This window comes from Molothrus aeneus, chromosome 18 (assembly GCF_037042795.1).
Source record: "Molothrus aeneus isolate 106 chromosome 18, BPBGC_Maene_1.0, whole genome shotgun sequence".
Classification (NCBI taxonomy): Eukaryota; Metazoa; Chordata; class Aves; order Passeriformes; family Icteridae; genus Molothrus; species Molothrus aeneus.
The window spans coordinates 10962958-10980484 of record NC_089663.1 but is presented as its reverse complement, the minus strand read 5'-3'; the positions used below and the strand labels follow the sequence as shown (position 1 = coordinate 10980484).

The 17527-nt window shown below is 42.5% G+C and overlaps 1 protein-coding gene across 3 annotated transcripts in view; it reads right to left on the bottom strand.

Annotated features, from left to right (window-relative positions):
- Positions 1–17527, bottom strand: part of CLIP1 (CAP-Gly domain containing linker protein 1) — a 59639-nt gene that overhangs the window by 26564 nt on the left and 15548 nt on the right. For 2 of the 3 annotated variants that reach the window (XR_010784698.1, XR_010784699.1), the window contains exons 4-8: positions 9764–9888; positions 8555–8771; positions 5133–5330; positions 4669–4772; positions 4088–4148 (exon numbers count right to left, since the gene is read on the bottom strand). Coding sequence is in view for 1 of the 3 variants with exons in the window: in XM_066562148.1 (XP_066418245.1) it covers positions 3020–3052; positions 4088–4148; positions 4669–4772; positions 5133–5330; positions 8555–8771; positions 9764–9888 (738 nt within the window). In the remaining 2 variants the exon portion in view is untranslated. Of the gene's footprint in view, positions 1–3019; positions 3053–4087; positions 4149–4668; positions 4773–5132; positions 5331–8554; positions 8772–9763; positions 9889–17527 lie in introns of all 3 variants that reach the window. The other variant, XM_066562148.1, reaches the window with a different exon arrangement.

The window sequence follows — 17527 nt, the reverse complement described above, 5'->3', positions numbered from 1 at the left end:
AAATATATATATGTGCATATATATCTCTTCCTGTTCTACCAGGATGGTAAATCCCTTTCCTTGTCATTCCACTACCTTTTCCTTTAATGCCTTTGGCTGATTTTATAAAAAAATTACTTATGAACAAGGGGACAAAAATTCTCCACTGAAGCTCATGTGACAAATCAAAACTTTAACTTGTTTTTGATAGTAGCTGTCTCTAAGTCTCAGCCATAAAAATGCTTCTGGCCAAGAGCTGGGAACATGAAGGCTCCTCTGTCACTATGGTTTGAATTATCTGAACAGAAATAGAAAGAGAAGGGTTGTCTGTATCTCCAAAATCCTCCTCTTTTTCCCCCTCTTCTCCTCTTTCAGGAAGGAAGCAAGCAAGATTCCTCAAAACCAGATAAAAAAGTGAATCAGCCTGGTTGCTCTGCAGTTATGGATGTCTAAATATATTGAAGAATATGTGGAAGTAAGAAAAAAGAAAGATCTTTGGAATTCTAACAGGTTCCTAAAGAGGTGTAGGACACAGATGAGAACCCAAGTGAGCAGGTACCTCCTGCTTTTTGCTCACAAACGGAATTTTAGCAAGAACACAGAATCTTTGATATTCTGGCTTGATATTCAGATAGTCCCTGAGGCCTGCAAGAGAGCCTGAAGTTTGGGAGGTGCAGGGAAAGTCCAGCAGGTAATTCAAACCTGACCTGCACCTCTGAAGTAGGGAAGAGAGAAAAATGAAAGAGAAATATAAAGATGGGGACGAGCTCCTTATCTGCTTCTCCAAACACAGAATTCCTTGTGGCAGCAGCAAGTTCTTCCTTCCCAAAAGCACCCAGATATCCACGTTTTTGAACAGTTGAAAATAGTTGCCCATGTTTCTATGGAGTTCTTGATCCACAAACACTTGAAAGTTGCTCCTTAGGTCTGCTGATGTTTTCATTCTGCAGCAGATCTGTTTCTCTCTCAGTGGAAGATCCTCAGGGTGTGACAGGCAAAAATGCTCCAAGAACACAGATTATTGTTTTTCCTGCCCATAGCCTTTGAAAATGGATTTAAGTATTCTAAGGGAAATAATATTTAATAAGTGGCTACAATTCAGTTTTCTCTCTGACATAGGTCAGTATTAGTTTTGATCTACAGCCAAATTTTAATTAAGTCTGAAAAACAATCTGCTTTAAAAGATAGAAATTCAAACCTTACTTGCTCTAATTCACCAAGGGGATCTACTAAAGCCCAAGAAATCCCAAATCTCATGGTTACAGAATTCCCCCTGTGTGCCTTTGGAATATGCAACCTTATGGGTTTTTATGCTACATAAAACCCAAACTCTTTGATCCTTAATTTTATAGACAGTGCTTTCCTGCCTCAAAGATCAGACAGACCATCACTGATTACTAGGTTTTTTGAAATCCCATCTCTTATACACTATAAAGGCAAGCAAGTTAAAATCCTGCCAAAATGGAAATAAAAGATTAAAAAGAATACTCCAGAGATCTTTGTTTGACACCTTTTTCCCAATTTAGAGATGAGAGATTATCCTTTAATCAAATCTGATCTCCAAGGGACAGATTCCAGATTTACTGAGGTAAAAATCACTGCGAAATTTTGAACTGCTCAAATTTCTCTCCTGATGATGTGGAAAGAAATTCTTACTGATTATGGTTCTCTTTGAGGAAACTCAGAACTGAGAAGAGAGAGTACCCCAAAAAGAAGAAAATAATTTGATTGCAAACCTTAACTTGGATGGAAAAGAAAAGCAGGAAAGAAAAGAACAGACAACAAAGCCAAAGGAATCATCTTCCCCTTCTCCAGAGCTCCACAATCAGGGAGGTGATGTGGAAATGGGATTCTGACTCTGCCTTCAACCTCCCAGAACTCCACCCAAACTTGGAGGCTGCACATCAGCCTTTTGCAGCACCTCTGTGCTCTGGCTATTCCTTCACTCCAGAACAAACCTCCCTGTGACATTCTCCATCCAGCTGGGAAATTGTGCTGAGGCCACAATTCCTGACAATCAGTTCTAGGGAGGGGCAGGGCAGCCCCCGGTCCCCTCGTGCTGGGACACAACCACAGGACACCACCAGGGTCAGCCTGGAAAGTCTCCCCTGGGGAGTGAAAATGCCCATTTTTAATGGAAACATCAGAACAGGGAAGTCAGGAGAACAGATGGGATCAAAGAAGGAGCACACAAAACCAGAGAAAGGAAGGGCACATGCAGATTTATTTCTAACAAAGCATCAGCCTGATGGGGAGACTGGAGGAGAAACAGATCCCTGGGGATCTCTGCAAAGGAACCCCTGAGGATGCACAGCAGGATCCAGTTCTAGTCTTGAGAACTCCCTGTCTTGGCTGGGGATGCAGCAGAAGAGGCAGCCTGAGATAAATTTACCTTTAAAATTCCACTATTCTGAGCTGGGGAAGCAAGAGGGCTCCTCAAACGTCTCACATGGCCATTTCTGTTATCAAGTAACGCATTGCTCCTACAGAATTTGAAGAGGAGCTACATAAGGATATAGTAAAATCAGACAGCTTTGTAAAGTAATTGTTCAGATGGTTTTAATCATCTCTCCCCTTAGCATTTCATATGGAAAAAGGAAACAAATATGGGAAGATGAAGAACAGACAGATTTTTTTCCCTCAGAAAAATTGTCATCTATTGAATGGCAGCAGGATCTCATAGGAGAGCAGGCAGGATTTTGTGAAGAAAACAGCTAAAATCCCACATTTAAATTAAGGCCACTGCAGGATGCTGGTCATGTTCTGCAAGCTCCTGGACTCTGCAGGGAGCTGCAAAGGCTGTGACCCTAAAGGACTCTAAAGGCACACTGGCCCTGGCTGCAGTCAATGGCATTGCCACGTTTGCTCACTACACACATTCTTCCCAAGAAATGTTGGAACTGCTCTGAAAGCAACATGCACACAAATACCAGAGTCAATGTCTCAATAACAGATTATGCAGTTAGTGAATCAGTAGAAGCATTTTCTGCACACAATCTGTTAACATGGGATGTCTCTGCACATTGAAGTGCCCTCTTACATTTTCTGGGTCTTCCGAAATCTGCCTCTTTCGCTATCAGTAAAATTAAAAAAACAAACAAACAAAAATGTTTCACCTGCAGACTCAGCACTACCATTCCAACACAAACAACAGGAGATATTCCATCAGCTTGAATTCAGTTTAAACCCCCAAGTTAAGCAGCTTGACAAACCAGAGTCTTTAGGATGGTTTGCCATGACTATCGATTGATTTAACAGAAAATAAAAAACTAAAATATTTCCATGGACTAAACAATAAAAGGAGCATTCTATGAAGAGTCTAGATAGGTCTTAAAATGAATGGAAGACTAAAATAAAAGAAATGTTATATGAAATGAGTATTTTCCATAAGGCTAGCACTTCAATCACAAATGCTTTGTAGCAACACAGTTAACTAAGTTTGTACTTTATGCTTCTGATTAGACAATAGAGTAGAGCAACTAAAATTATCTTGCTTATTAATTGGAATTTTGGGATAAAAATTTGGCAGTGCTCAAATACCTGAAAGCAATCCTTCCCTAAATATTTTCTATTCTGATTGTGCAATAACACAATGTGCTGCAGCCCAACATTACAATTCTATAACCAATAGATAAAAGTTACACACATGAATTGCTATTTAGATTTTATGTGCAAACTCTCCATTAATCAACCTTCTCCAAGGGAGGCACAGGAATTACTCAAGAAATGGATCAAACAGGACAAGTCTTCAATATTCATTTTCAAAAGCATAAATATTAACTTGCAATTTTGTAACTTCAAAACAATTTTAGTTTTGGTTAAACTTCTTAGTGGTTACTTTTAACAGCAAAAGGTAGAGTTTTCTAGGAATTAATTTTATTTCTCTAAGTATTACAGCCTTTCTATAGGCTCTACTACAGCCTTTCCATGGCACAGCCCTTGCTGAAGTGTGCAACTGAATTTGGGGTGCAATCCTGCAATTTTGGGACAATTGGCTTACTAAAGACTGCAGAAATGGGTATCATTTTCATGTGGCTGGACCAGGATTGTATCTTTTAATGATTCCTGCCCTCCTGGATATCCTTTTACAAAGCTGGAGATATTTTACCTCTAGGTCTCCTTTGGTAATGGATTCTTCTTCCACACGGAACTGAAGGTCTTCAACTTTCCTGTGGAGACAACTCATTAAAATGCAGGTAATTTTGGAAGCAAATGCTTTCAAGCTCACTTTTCAGTGGAAATCAGAATGACAGTGACAACATTCCCACTGTAGCAGCAAACTGCCAGGAACATTAAGGAGAAATATCTCCCAGGAAGCATCAGAGGGAGGGAAATTTCTGTCCCTAAAACACTACCAGTGCCAAAGCCAGGCATCACTGCTCCTGCAGCTCTTAAGAGGGCATTTTGTATTAAAACCCTTTAAATCCTCATTGATTCTCTCCTTTTGTCACCCTTCTGATGATCTGAGGTGACCTAAGTTTGATCTCACATTCTATACATTCTACCATTCATGAAGGAAACTGTCAGAAATTCAGGACACATCCAAGGCATCCACAGGACTTCAAGATGTGACAATTGCATCGAAACTCCAGCACTGAGAAACGTGTCTGGGTCAGGATGAACAGCAAGATGCACAAGGGGAGCACAAGAAGAACATTAATTACACTCATGAGGACAGTTTGGGGTTACCTTTTCTCTTCCTCAAGCTGATTGAGGAGCTCCACTTTCTCCCTGTCAGCTGCCTCCACCATAGCTCGGAGCTGGTCCATTTTTGCCTCCATCTCCAGCACGTGCTAATCAGGAAGAGGAACAAAACCAAACTTTACTAAGCTGGGAAATACAGGAATTTTTTCCAAGTTATGTACCTGTACCTCAGTAACCAGGATTTGGTGAAGTGATGGGCCAAGTGACAGGAATGTTATCAAATATGGACATGAGCAAAGACTGCAGTGAAGTCCAACAAAAACGAGTTAAATCCAGCAGATCTGCTATCTCATAAACCAAAGATCCCACAAGGGAGATCTCACAGGTATGGATTATTTTACTTTTAGCACACCACCTCTCACTCCCAGCCCTTTTCAGTAAGAAAAGCCCATTTTGGAGGTTAAGTCCATTGTGTTAACTCTGTTCCAGAGGAACAAAAACTCCCTCACCCGGTCGTGCCCATCGCGAACCAGAGCCAATTCCTGCTCGATCTCCCCGACGTGGCTCGTTGCTTTTGCAACTTCTGCCCTCTCCAGGTCCCTTTCTGCCAGGAGCTGCTCAATGTGCTGCTGCTTCTCCTTCAGGGCCTCCTGGAGCGCTGTGGTGCCCGAAATTTTTCTTGCATAGCGGGAAGAGGTTTCTGTCAACTTCACAAAATAAATGAGTTAAAAATCATTCTGCGCCTAGAGAAAGGAAACAGGGGTGTAGTGGGCACCTCCAGATCCACAAACACAGGGTTAGTAGAGCAAATGCTTTCTGTGACCTACTGCACCTTCTCCTTTTACACTTAAATGACCTCATTTTCCAGAATTTAACAGTGGCCACCACGTGTGGTCAGAGCCCTGTAAGGAGGAGCAGCCAGAAGAAGAGGCAGGAGGGATGAAGTGAAAATAAAAGGCCTCAGTGGAAGGTGTAGACTCACACAAAGGCTGGCTCAGGATGCTCCTAAGCATCTTTTTGCATCAAAAAAAAGAAAGGCAGCTTTCTAGCAAGCCAAATCCATCATGTCACTGTTTAACAGGTCATTATCTTGGGTCACCAGCAGCAGTCCAACACTTCCAAATGCTCCATGAAAAGCTTTGGCAACTCCCACCAGCATCTGGCACCTCTACCATGGCAAAAGCAGCCAGGATAAAGAGCAGTTACCTCGACCTAAGCCAGCCCTACAGCTAAAACCTTGTGAAGAACAACAGCTGGTATATAAAATAAAAGATATGTTTCTATCACTTGGAATTAAATTACTTCTGGGAAAAGGATCTGGAATATTAAGTTTCAAGAATGCAGATTAAAATCAATCAGGAGAATTGCAGCTAAAATGAAACCAGGTTTTCCTTGACCTTGCCTCACTGAATGGAATCAGTACAAGAGAAAATTCATTATGGCCCTACCAGCTACACCCTCATGAGTTCCTGAGCTAGAAGGGAAAGCAAATAACCTGAAATTACAAAGTAAAGTGAGCAATAGTTGTGAAAAAGGCAAAAATTTAGCAAAAACCCCCAAGTGCTGTTCATAAAACCTGACTTTAACAGCTGAGAAATTTGATTAAATGAGAATGACAGCTCAGTAATTTTTTTTTAAAAACCCAAATCATGAAGATTTTCTGCTGTATCCTTTAGCTCTGCCTAATCACCCCAAATCAGGAGCACGATGAGAACATTGAATAGCTGCCACAGGCAGCCTGGAGAGCTGGCACTGCCCACAGCCCAGCTGAGAGCACAGCAGGGATTTTTCTGCTGCCAGCACAGCCACCTCCCCTGCCCTGCTGCCCAATCCCTGCCCCAGCTCCTGCCAGCCTGGATCCCAGCCTGCACACTCTGCAATCCCCTGCTGCTGCCCTTCCAGGGCCAGACAGAACAAACCACCTTCCCTCTGATGCTTTCTTGGTTGTTTCAGACCCTCCCAGTTTCCAGAAAATATCCAATTTTAGAGTGTATTGCCTTCTAACAGTTTGAGGTGTTCAAATCACCCTTCACTCCCAACTGCAAAACAAATCCAAAACTCTTGAGAGAAATATCAGCTTCCTTCAGACTTGGAAATAAACACCAATGGCATCAGACAGCCCCTTAAATCATTGGATCTTCTACTCTGACAGCTGCTTTTATTACAGAGGAAAAAGAAAGTAGAAACAGGCCTGAACAACTGAGCAGTCAATGTAGGAGTCCAGAAATCTCCAGAAAAGTTTTCGTTTTTGTAGAAACTGAAGCAGGAAAAGTCTGCTGGGTCAAAACTGATTACAGGAAATCTCGTTTCCCCAGCAGCTTAACTTTTAAAGAAAAAGTCTCCAAATTATTTGTACAATCCTTTTAACTTGGATGGCCACCAAATGCTCACACTGCCTGAGAAAGCTGGAATTTTAATTCCAGATATAATGGATTACAGCAGCTTTGTATTTTATGACCCAAATCATGCAAAATCTCTGGGACACAACAAAATAAGCAAACAGATTTTAGACACTCACAAGGTGTAACCTGGGGGATGACAGCACAGGGAATAAAGCACTTGGTTCCACGTGTTAGTGCTTTGATCCCAAACTAGAGGGCACTCTGCAGCTGCAAGTGCAACTTCCAGAATGGATTAAGTGATGGAGTCCCAGTGTTTGTGCCAAATAAAAATCCTTTTTGTGGCCAGGTATTAACCCCGGTGCCCTGACCGACTGCTGACCTCTGTTAATCTGCTTCAGTCCTGCAGGAGCAGGGGCAGTCACCTCTCTGGGCACCTGCTGGTCACTGGGACAGTGGGACAGGGAACCTGCTCCACATCACTGGGACTCACTCCTTCCTAATTAGATCTATCTAATGTGGTTTAAAAAAAAGAAAGGAAAAAGCTAGAGCGACTGTGGAAAAATCCAATTATTTCTATGTTTTCAATTACCATAAAAGAGACTTCTCAAAATTCAGCCTTCCCAGATTTCCATTTTACTGCTGCAACCCAAGATTAGGACATTTATGTAACAGAGCAACTTCAAAAGAATCCATAGTAAGTGTATTAGGTGGAATTAGTACTGTGTTAGATTTCACCTGAGCCACTGCACTTGGCAACACTCAGCCTTTATGAATTCATAGGATTAAAGCCAAATCTAAAAGAAAAGAAAGAGGCTTCTTGTCAGCAGAGACTTGGAAATTGCTCCTGCTGCATTTCTCAGCTGACTCATCTCTTGAACAGCAAAAGGAAATTTGGAACATTTTAGCCAACGTGAAGCTTCCTGCTTAAACAAACTGAGTGTGACATCTGGAAGCTTCAGAAAATGAATCAAATGCAGATTGCTGTCACAGACACATTTTATGAAAATCCTTTCCTTAGGAATTTTTCTCCTGAGAAGCTGAGAGGCCTCAGGAACAAAATGTGAACAATGGTTATCTGCTGCTGTGGAATGCAACAGGAGAATCTGGGATTGGCCCATGTGGTTGTTTCTCATTCATGGCCAATCACAGCCCAGCTGGCTGGACTGTCTCGGTCAGTCACAAGCCTTTGTTATCGTTATTTCTTTTTCTATTCTTAGCTAGCCTTCAGATGAAATCCTTTCTTCTATTCTTTTAGTATAGTTTTAATATAATATAGATCATAAAATAATAAATCAGCCTTCTGAAACATGGAGTCAACATTCTCCTCTCTGCGAGCACCATCACAGACTGCAGCCAGAGAAATCAGTTGGCATCCTAAGCCCCTTTCTTATTGCAATCACTCTGTTAGCTTGAATTAAATATTCAACTATTCAGCTGCTCTCCAGGGCGAGCTAAGATTTCCTTCCTTCGTGCATGCTTTCAATGAGGAGGAGGAGGAGCACCACGAACCCCGCAGGAGCGGCTCTGCCGGGCTGGGCGGCTCCGGGGCTGGGCAGGAGGGGGAGCATGCGAAGGGAAAATCAGCTTACGAGTCCTGTGCGGCTGGGCTTGCTGCTTACGGAGGAGGCCACGGAGCTGAGCGAGCTCAGGGAGGAGGCGCTGGGGCTGCGCTTCAGGGCCGTGGGCGTGGGCAGCACCTTGCGCACGGCGGGCTTGGCCTTGGCCGGGGTGGTGGAGGGGAAGCCGATCTTGGTCACCTTGTGCACCGGGGCAAAGAGCCCGTACTTGGGCTGGCACTGGAAATACCTTCCAAGGGCAAAGCAAGCACAGCAGAGAGGGAATTAATTTCTTTTCTGGGTTCGTGAAGAGTTCTGGATCAGGAGTAGGAAAGTGTTAAAGGCATTGGAGTGCAATTCTGTTTAACACCCGTTTGGGAAAGGGGCTTTGAGAGTCTCAAACAGCATGATCACATCAGACTTCAGAAATTCAGAGTAAACACTACAGCTCTAGTGCCTAAAAAATTCCATTCAGATGCAGTTTTATATCCACAGCTTTCCCCTTCATCACATTCCTCTGAGCTGCCAACAGATGTGATGGCTCAGGGTTAAAAATAGAAATCAGCTTTTAATTAAATCAAGTAGTTTTATATTTTATTACATACATACCATTTATGTATATTTGATGATACAGAACATATATCTTTGGTTAAATATAGACAAAAGCCACTTATAATTTTAAGCTGTGATCACCTATGTTAAGGTGAGACAATCTTTGTAAAACCTCTTTTTAATGAGGTAAAAGACTATTCCTATGGCGAATGAGAAAGTTAAATTGTGATATGAATTAATGCCTTCTCATTGTGACTTATTGGAGGGAGCAGCTCCACTGCTCCCATCTCTACCAGGAGGCATCTGTGGGAACAGCAACTTCCAGCTCCTGGGATGCTCTAGGATTTTCCTTAAGCACAACTACTGGATATCCAGAGGTTTTCTTAACTGAGCATTCCTTCCAAGCTGAGAAATCAAACAGGCATCTAAAAGAAGGAAATTGTGGTTTCCATTGCCAGTCTATGAATAAAACTCACATGGGAGGAGAGCTCAGCTCATCCCACGAATGTGAGAGAAGTGTTGGCATCAGAGAATTGAAACCACTGCACACCAACCCTCCCCAGCAGCAGACAAGGCAGCTTTAGAGCCTCCCTCCCTCCCTCCCCTGACTGGAAATTTCATGGAAGATACAAAAACCCAAAAGAGAACACAGAGAAGAATCTCATAAAGTAACTCTGGGGATGCACCAACCTCGTGCCAGCCACAGCTCCATCGTTCTTTCCCAGGGGCTCATCCAGCTCCACCCCACACCATTCTCCTTTTGCAAAGTCAGTTTCTCCCAGAAAACGCACGACTCCAGCCTTTGTTCCTCCAACCTAAAGCAGTGACAAACACACCTGCATTTAATGCTTTTCCAAATAAAACACCAAATCCAGTGCAAAGCTTGTGGTACAACCATGTTCACAAAGCACAGGAATGACAGAACCAGTTCTTATTTCAAGCTGTATAATTTTTTGTTTATGAGTTTGTATTAATGTTGAACAAATACTGATCTTCACAACAGAAAATATATTTAACAAGACGTATATTTAACAAAAAATACATTTAACAGTCTAACCAATGTTCTGAATGCAATAGGTTTGTGCTAGAGTTTCACATGAATTTCTACAGCAGATTAGGATTTCTAAGGTCTGTTTGCTTCTTATTCTAATTCTGTGAGGAAAAATAAAAGAAATTAAATGAGAAAAAATTCCTTTCATATTTTCTCCAAGGAATAATTCAGATAAACGACACAGTACAGCCCTCTTGTATTTAAAATAACTGCTATAAAGCATGATACAGAGCACTTGGCAGCCCTGTAGATATAACCAGGGGAGAGAAGAATCATTTTATCTTTTCTTCACTTTCAAGAATAAAAAAATCCAACCCAAACACTCCTAAATGAAAGCCTAGAGAGCAGTGGCTTTCAAACTTATCATATGAAATATTTACAGCCATTGCAATTACTGGCAATGTCTGTGAGCTACAGCCTTTGCCAATACCCAGGGGATGGAAGAATTAAATTAAGGGAAGAAGGAAAAGGTGTTTTGTGGCTGACACTTGCCAGGAAGAGCCACAGGATTCCTGCAGTTCAGGAAGACAAATGTTGTGCCCTAAATTTGTGCAATCTGTTCAGCCTGCACCCAGCATTGTGAGAACAGGGACATGGAGTTGGGAACCTCTTCAAGAGATTCACAGAATTCCACATGGAAAATGCACCAATGGTTTGAAAATGTCCACCTGTGTTTCCCAGCACACCTTGTACAACCAGGGATATTGTGAGGCAGAGAGCTTGGCTGAAACCTCCTGTTAAAGACTGTGCTTCTCCTTTTGATAAACTAAAAAGCAAATTAGTATTTCATATAATTTTCACAGCAGACATTCTGTTTCTTGGGGGAAATTTCTTCCCAGGATTACAAGGGAAAAAATTTCTATTTCTTCCCAGGATTACTGGAGAACAACGAGCTCCTTGTGCTGTGAATGAAGGTGCATGATCACAGCACAAGAGAAAATTCACATTATTCCAGTTGGGAAGAGTTTACTGTGAGGTCACCTGTGAGGAATTGGGGACTTTACATCTCCACAGAGTCCCAAGTCAGTGGCCAAGAGCTGCCACACACATTTGTGCTCCAGGGGCAAGATGAGGCTTCAGCTGATGAGGAAAAATAATCCCAATGCACACAAACCTCAGAAAAACAGGGAGAATAATGAACTTTTTTTTTTGGATATTATTCCAGTGAGAAAGGGAGCAGAAGCACCACTTGTCCACACTTAAATTAAGGTGGCAGCCTCTGCTCTGCCATTAGAGGCAGTTCTGGAACAAGCACAGGTCACCTTCAGACCCTGCTTTAAAGTGGCACTGTAGCAAATTATTACTCTCCATGGAATAAAAACACACAAAGTTTACAGTTATCAGGACAGCCTAATATAGTAACTCGTAGAACCTTTGGTATTTGGTGTTCTTGGCAGAGAACACACAAACAAGCACTGGGACTGGCTTAGGAAAAAAGAATTGTAACCACCCAAAGAGCTCCAGAGAGTCCAGATCTCTGGCACAGCTGTGAGGAGGGAATCCATAACACTGAGAAAATAATCCCTGGGAAGAACTACCCCTGAAATTGAGGGTTCACCCTCAGACATCAGCTACTTTACTAAAGGGTAAATATCTTAAATACGGACATTAAAAAAAATTAACTGCACTGTGAGTCCATACTGAGTTCCAAGTTCTCCTCCTCATTCCTTTACTAGCAAGCCTGGGTAGGGGCTTTTGTCTCTTTAGGTGAAAAGACTGGTTAGTTCTGCTATCAGAAGCTATTTCCCCACTCAGTTTTGTTCTGTTTTCTACCTGAAAAAACAAGAGTTCAATCAGAAGAGGCTCTACAAACCCATTTAAGAAATGAGACAGGAAAACCAGAACAATGGCCTGGATAAAGAGGATAAGGAGCATCCCTTCAAAGGCAGCAGTCAGGTTTGGGGCTGCACAGAGAGGTTCCTCAAGCTCCTTCTCCACAACCCTTGGGCCAGGCAATGGAATTTTTTCCTGTGTCTGTGGTGATTTTTTGAAACAAACCCAAATGAATTACCCAAACACAGCCACCCAGCACCTCTCCACAGGAAGGTGAGTGGGGTCAGTGAGGTAAGGGGTGTCTGAAGCACTGGGGTGGAACAGGATAAATCCATGCAGGGATTCCCAGGGACAGGACAAACTGCTGCCATCTGTTCCCTCCTGTTCACTCTGCACATCAACCCCTAGAGAAGGGATGCTGGCTCCAGGATAGCACAGGGTAAACTCTGGGCTGAAAATTCTTCCTTTTCTGGTTCATACCTTGGCCCTGCTCATCTTCTGTGTTTATGTAAAAAATGGGAAGTTTCTTATGAAGAGGCCACACTCAAAGCACAAAGTGGGAGACACAACCTGGAGGAATCTGGCAGTGCCCAGGGTGCCCTGGAGCTGCTCCAGCCCCTGCAGTGACCCAGGGCTGGTGGGAGCCAGGAAATGCAGGAGTTCAGGTCCCAGAGCAGATGGGGCTGCTCCACACCAGATTCCCAGCAGGAGCAGCCAAGGGTACCCGTGGTACCTGGGTTATTTTCAACAGGACTCAAGGGAGGATGCCAAAGAATTTCTGCTTTTTTTTCCAAACCCAGTCCAGCTTCTTTGGATAATCAGCTACTCCATTCTCTCTCTGCACATTCTGTGTGTCCTTACAAGAGCAGGAATTGGAGCACCCTGTGGCTGTAACGTGCTCAGAGAATCAGTGAAGGTCTACATGGGCAGTTTTGCTCAGTTTTAAGCAAAATATTTCTGAATTTCAGCTTTAAAGAGAGCTCAGCCCTCCTTTATAAAGCCTGAGACTACTGAAGGCTTCCAATCATTGCAGACATCTCTCCCAAAAAGTGCATTTACCTCCAGCTGCAATTAGTACCTGCCTTGAAGTGACAACACCTGCCTTGAAAAGAAAATAACAATAATTTATTCCCTTGGTAGTACAGTGTGAGGTGCTACTGTACAAGACAGAGTGGTGAAGGCCTTTCATGATTAAAGTTGCTGTACATATACAGAATTAATAGTGCCATAAATGGGAAAAAAGATCCTGACATGATTAAACTCAACTGTTCCAACCAATATGAAAAAAGAATTGTATTTACAGAGTATAGCATCTGTTATAGAAAAATTATTTTTAAAAACTGGGAGAATTACAGCCAAAAAAAGGTAAAAAACCCAACCCCAAACCCCAAACCAGCTGCATTTGCCAGCAGATCTACTTCCCAGTAATGCATGAAGGACTAAAATAAAAACCATCAGTTTCTAAAAGAAACAGGGGAAAAAATATAAAAAGGCCTCTGAAAGTTCTATGAAAAACCAGAGTACAACTACCACAAAGAGAGCTTTCCATGACCTTCTTTCATGCTAAGGCAGGTCACTAAATAATGGATAGAGAAAAGAAGTGCCAGACGTTTTCTCAGTCAGTTCCCACACTCCATGAGTCAAGCTGGAAAACACAAAGCTGCAATACTCCAGAGAATCTGGGTTAGCCTGCAGGTCATGGTGAGGTGAGGAATTTAGCTTGGAACTCACTAGAGTTGTATCAAACACATGCAAAAAGTGATTAAATTCCATTTATCCAATTATACCTGAGCTTCCATTAATTTGCGGCCAGGTAAAGTGAAAGAGCAAAATGGGTTTGGAAACCTGAGGTGGTGAAGAAGCTCCTGGTGAAAGGACAGGGGGGTGAACACATCAGACCTTGTGAGAACCTTTGTGGAGCCACATTTCCAAAGATAAGGAGAAGCACAAAACAAATAATCCAGTGTAATCCAGGGGGAAAAAGAGAGATAGTCTAAAAAATGAGAGTGATCTGAGCAGTGCTGGTGGAAAAGAGGCCAGGCAGGGTCTGACCACTGGCAGTGTAACAATATCACTCATTCAAACCTGCCCAGAGAAGGTGAAAGGTGAATTAACAACTGCTCTGTCTCCCATTCTGCCCGGGCACGAACTTGTGGTGACTCCTGAAAGCATCTCTTGGGTATTTCTGCATTTTCTCTTGGGTATTTCTGCATTTTCAGGACAATTCAGCACCACAGTGTGCAGCACTTGGCAAAGCAAAACCCACACAGAGCCTTTGAAACACCTGGGAGCCACTAATCAGGTTCCAATCAGAATCATCTTCCTCCTGTTTCTCCAGATTTAGTGGAGCTGCTTCCAGCTGGCAACAGAAATGGTGTTTAATTGATTTGTTCACCCCTCCAAGGCCAGAGGGGACAAAGTGATCAGCTCCTCTGGTTCTCATGGAACAGGTCTGTACATTTTACCCAGTTCCACCTGTAATTAACCCTGTGACTGCACTGAGCTAATTTCTGTGGGGATGTTTCTGCAGCAGAGCTGATGTCCATCAGGAAACACCCAAACCTGGACTGGATTTTGCCTGGAGTCCTAAACAGAACAGGGAAATCAGCACCACCAGGCACTCTATGAGATCATTAGCATTTAGAGAAGATTTGAAACCTTAGAAAAATAAGAGTGACTTCTGCTGTTTCCACTGATTGGAACAGGATTCAGACAAGCCTTGATCATGTGGATTCTGTGACATGCAAAGTTCTGTGAAGGCAAATTCAGCTTTTCCAGAACTGTGGGCAGAGTCTCCACCTTCTATTGGGCTGTTTCCATGGAACTTAGAAGAATTTGCTTTGAAACCTCTCCACTTCTACCCAATTTGGTTGCAGTCAACTTGCAAGCTCAAAAGCAAGGCCAAAGTGGGCAAAAAACCTCATGTGCAGTAAGATACACACTGTGCTACCACACAATCCTTCACTTCCAGAGAAAACAGTTTGGTAACTAAAGCTGACATGCTATTGAGGTTTAATTCATCCATCCAACTCAAAAGGAAACAAAAAAAACCCCACTCTAACAGCAATTCCATACTACAAAAACCACATGTGAATTCATCACCACCACACACACACAAAAAAAAAGCAAAAACTAAAGTAAATAAACTGTTCCTTCTCCCATCCTGTGCTGAAATGACTGAGGACAACGTGTTCCTGGATATTCCCCCTTGGGAAGGCAGGGAGAGGGGAAGGGAGCCAGAGAATCCCCACAGAAAAAAGGAATTCAGGACTGCCAAGGCATGTGGGGAGTCACCAGCCCCTGCCATTACAGCCCAGGAACTCACATGCAATTGGAATTTAAATAAGGAGTTGCCAAAAGAGAGTGACTCAGACAGGACTCGTGCCTTGTTTTAAGATAACTTTGACACCTGAGTTGTGAGCAGATAGGTAATGCCATGTCCTGAAAAATGCTTAAAAGTGACATTAAAAGAAAGCAGAGGCTTGCACAGGGAAAATCACCCAGATGAGGAATTGCAAGAAAAGCCTTTGGACACCCCTTACCCCTCAGATATTTGCTCATATGAGGATTTCCTGCTGCAGCAGCCACTTAGCAAACTAATCTACATCACAGATCAGAGGAGGCACAGCCCTGTGCCTAAGTAGTCATACATAAATATAAGAATTACTTTAATCCTTGACTTAACATGACAAAGCCATCAAAATAGCTCACAGTCACCTCAGCCCAAGGATAAAGCAAAAGTGTGACTGAGCAGTTAAAATTGTCACATTTGATGGAGGAGGCTCCAGGGAAGAGCCCCAGGGGAGCACAAACCACTCACACGTTGCCAACTTCCACATTTTTCTTCCTTTTCCATCCTTGCATGCATTGTGCCAAATATTTTTGCACTGTTTTAACTGTAACACCACCAATGAATATTTGTTCTCATAACAGTTAAATATTATCATAGACTTTTAAACAGGCTAAACTCAGAAGTGCATTTTCTATTGAGAAAGTTGTAAAATCCAGAAAAAGAAAACCTTAAAAACACCACAGTGACAGTGCTGAAGGGAGAAACTCCTCTCTACATGAGAAGTTTCTTTTTCCCTTGGCTGCTTTTCAGAGCCCTGGAATGTAATCAGTTGACAGCCCTACGTCATGTTTACTTGCAGATAGGTTACATGGGTGGAAACAAATCTGACAATAATCTCCTATCAGCCCCTGCCTGTTCCAGCACCACAGACCTTGGGAAGAAACAACAGAGCCCAGAGTAACTTACAGGCAGATCTGGAAAACAGGGAATAAAGTGAAATGAGCTGTCACCCGTGCACAGGGAGGACTCTGCAGAAAGGCCACATCAGCACATGCCTGTAAATTGAGTTTGCATCTTTTTGGGACCATATGGACAGAGGCCGAGGTGCAGCTTTGCAGCTCAGCCCCAGAAGCAGCAGATCTGGCAGGCTGTGATGAAGCTGTAACTGGTTAAATGAATGAAAGCACTTTAATCCCTTGAGAAGGCTAAGGCCCCTTAGGTTGATAAGATTGTTATTTATTTATTTATTTATTTAAAATACAGCATCTGGTCCCTTCAGGGAAAAGCTGACAGCGCTGTCAAAGCTGCTTCAACTTTTGGTACTGGCAACAGTTGTCACATGGAGCAGATTCCTCTCTTGTGTTCACAAGCTTTGTTTTGTTGGGTAGCTCAGGGGGGTTTGTTTGTTTGTTTGTTTTTAAAATCAACTTTGCATTGGGCTCTTAAGAAATCCTAAGTGTGCAACACCAGGGCAAACAGGTTCTGTGGGCAGAGCTCACACAGGAAACCCAGACTGGCTGAGCCTGAAAGTAATTGTAATTTGTTTTCTGAATTGGTTTTCTGTTGTTCTTTCCCCATCTGGTTTAGCACCGAGCACTTCCACTGGCACTTACTGCACAGCAATTCTTATTCAGAGCAGGTTCAAATGCTGGAGCTGGAGCCTGATTTTCAGCAGGAAAATCAACTGCAGTTCTGGCACTGTGTCATTAACCCCACAAAGGCTGGATGAGGTCAGTGAGGGAAGTGCAGATTTCCACATCAATTTTCCTGTGTTACAGAATCCCCAACTACAAGATCAGCCTGTCCAGGGTTAATGTTCTAACTGTTAAATCACATCCAGATTCCAGAACATACATCATGTCTTAAGAATGGAAATTATGCCTAATACAGAGCTGTTTGTATCACTCTTTGCATTAATAATTCTTCTTTGGTTTAGCCCAATTTTGATTCAGTAAAAGATACATCAGTGCACCAAAAGAAAAGCTGAATAGTGAATTACACATAAGAAACCACAATTCTTTGATACATCCAAACTTATCTACCTATATTTTCAACATTTCCAAGTATGATCATGATGGTTTCTTGTTAGTGAAAGGAAAACTGAGCACAAGCTTGCTGAATACAGCTCAGATACACTGGGATTTGAGTGAGACAGATTTATCATCAGAGATTCCCAAGATAGCAGAGCACAGGGTGCTGTTGCAATTATTCATCTTTGAGGAGTAAACTACAGAAATCTAAAGGTTCTTCTCCACTACAACATCCATTTAGGGCTGTAATAGTTCAGTGAATGCTTGTGTATTCACTCAGTTTGATTTGCTTTTGATTTGCTTTGACT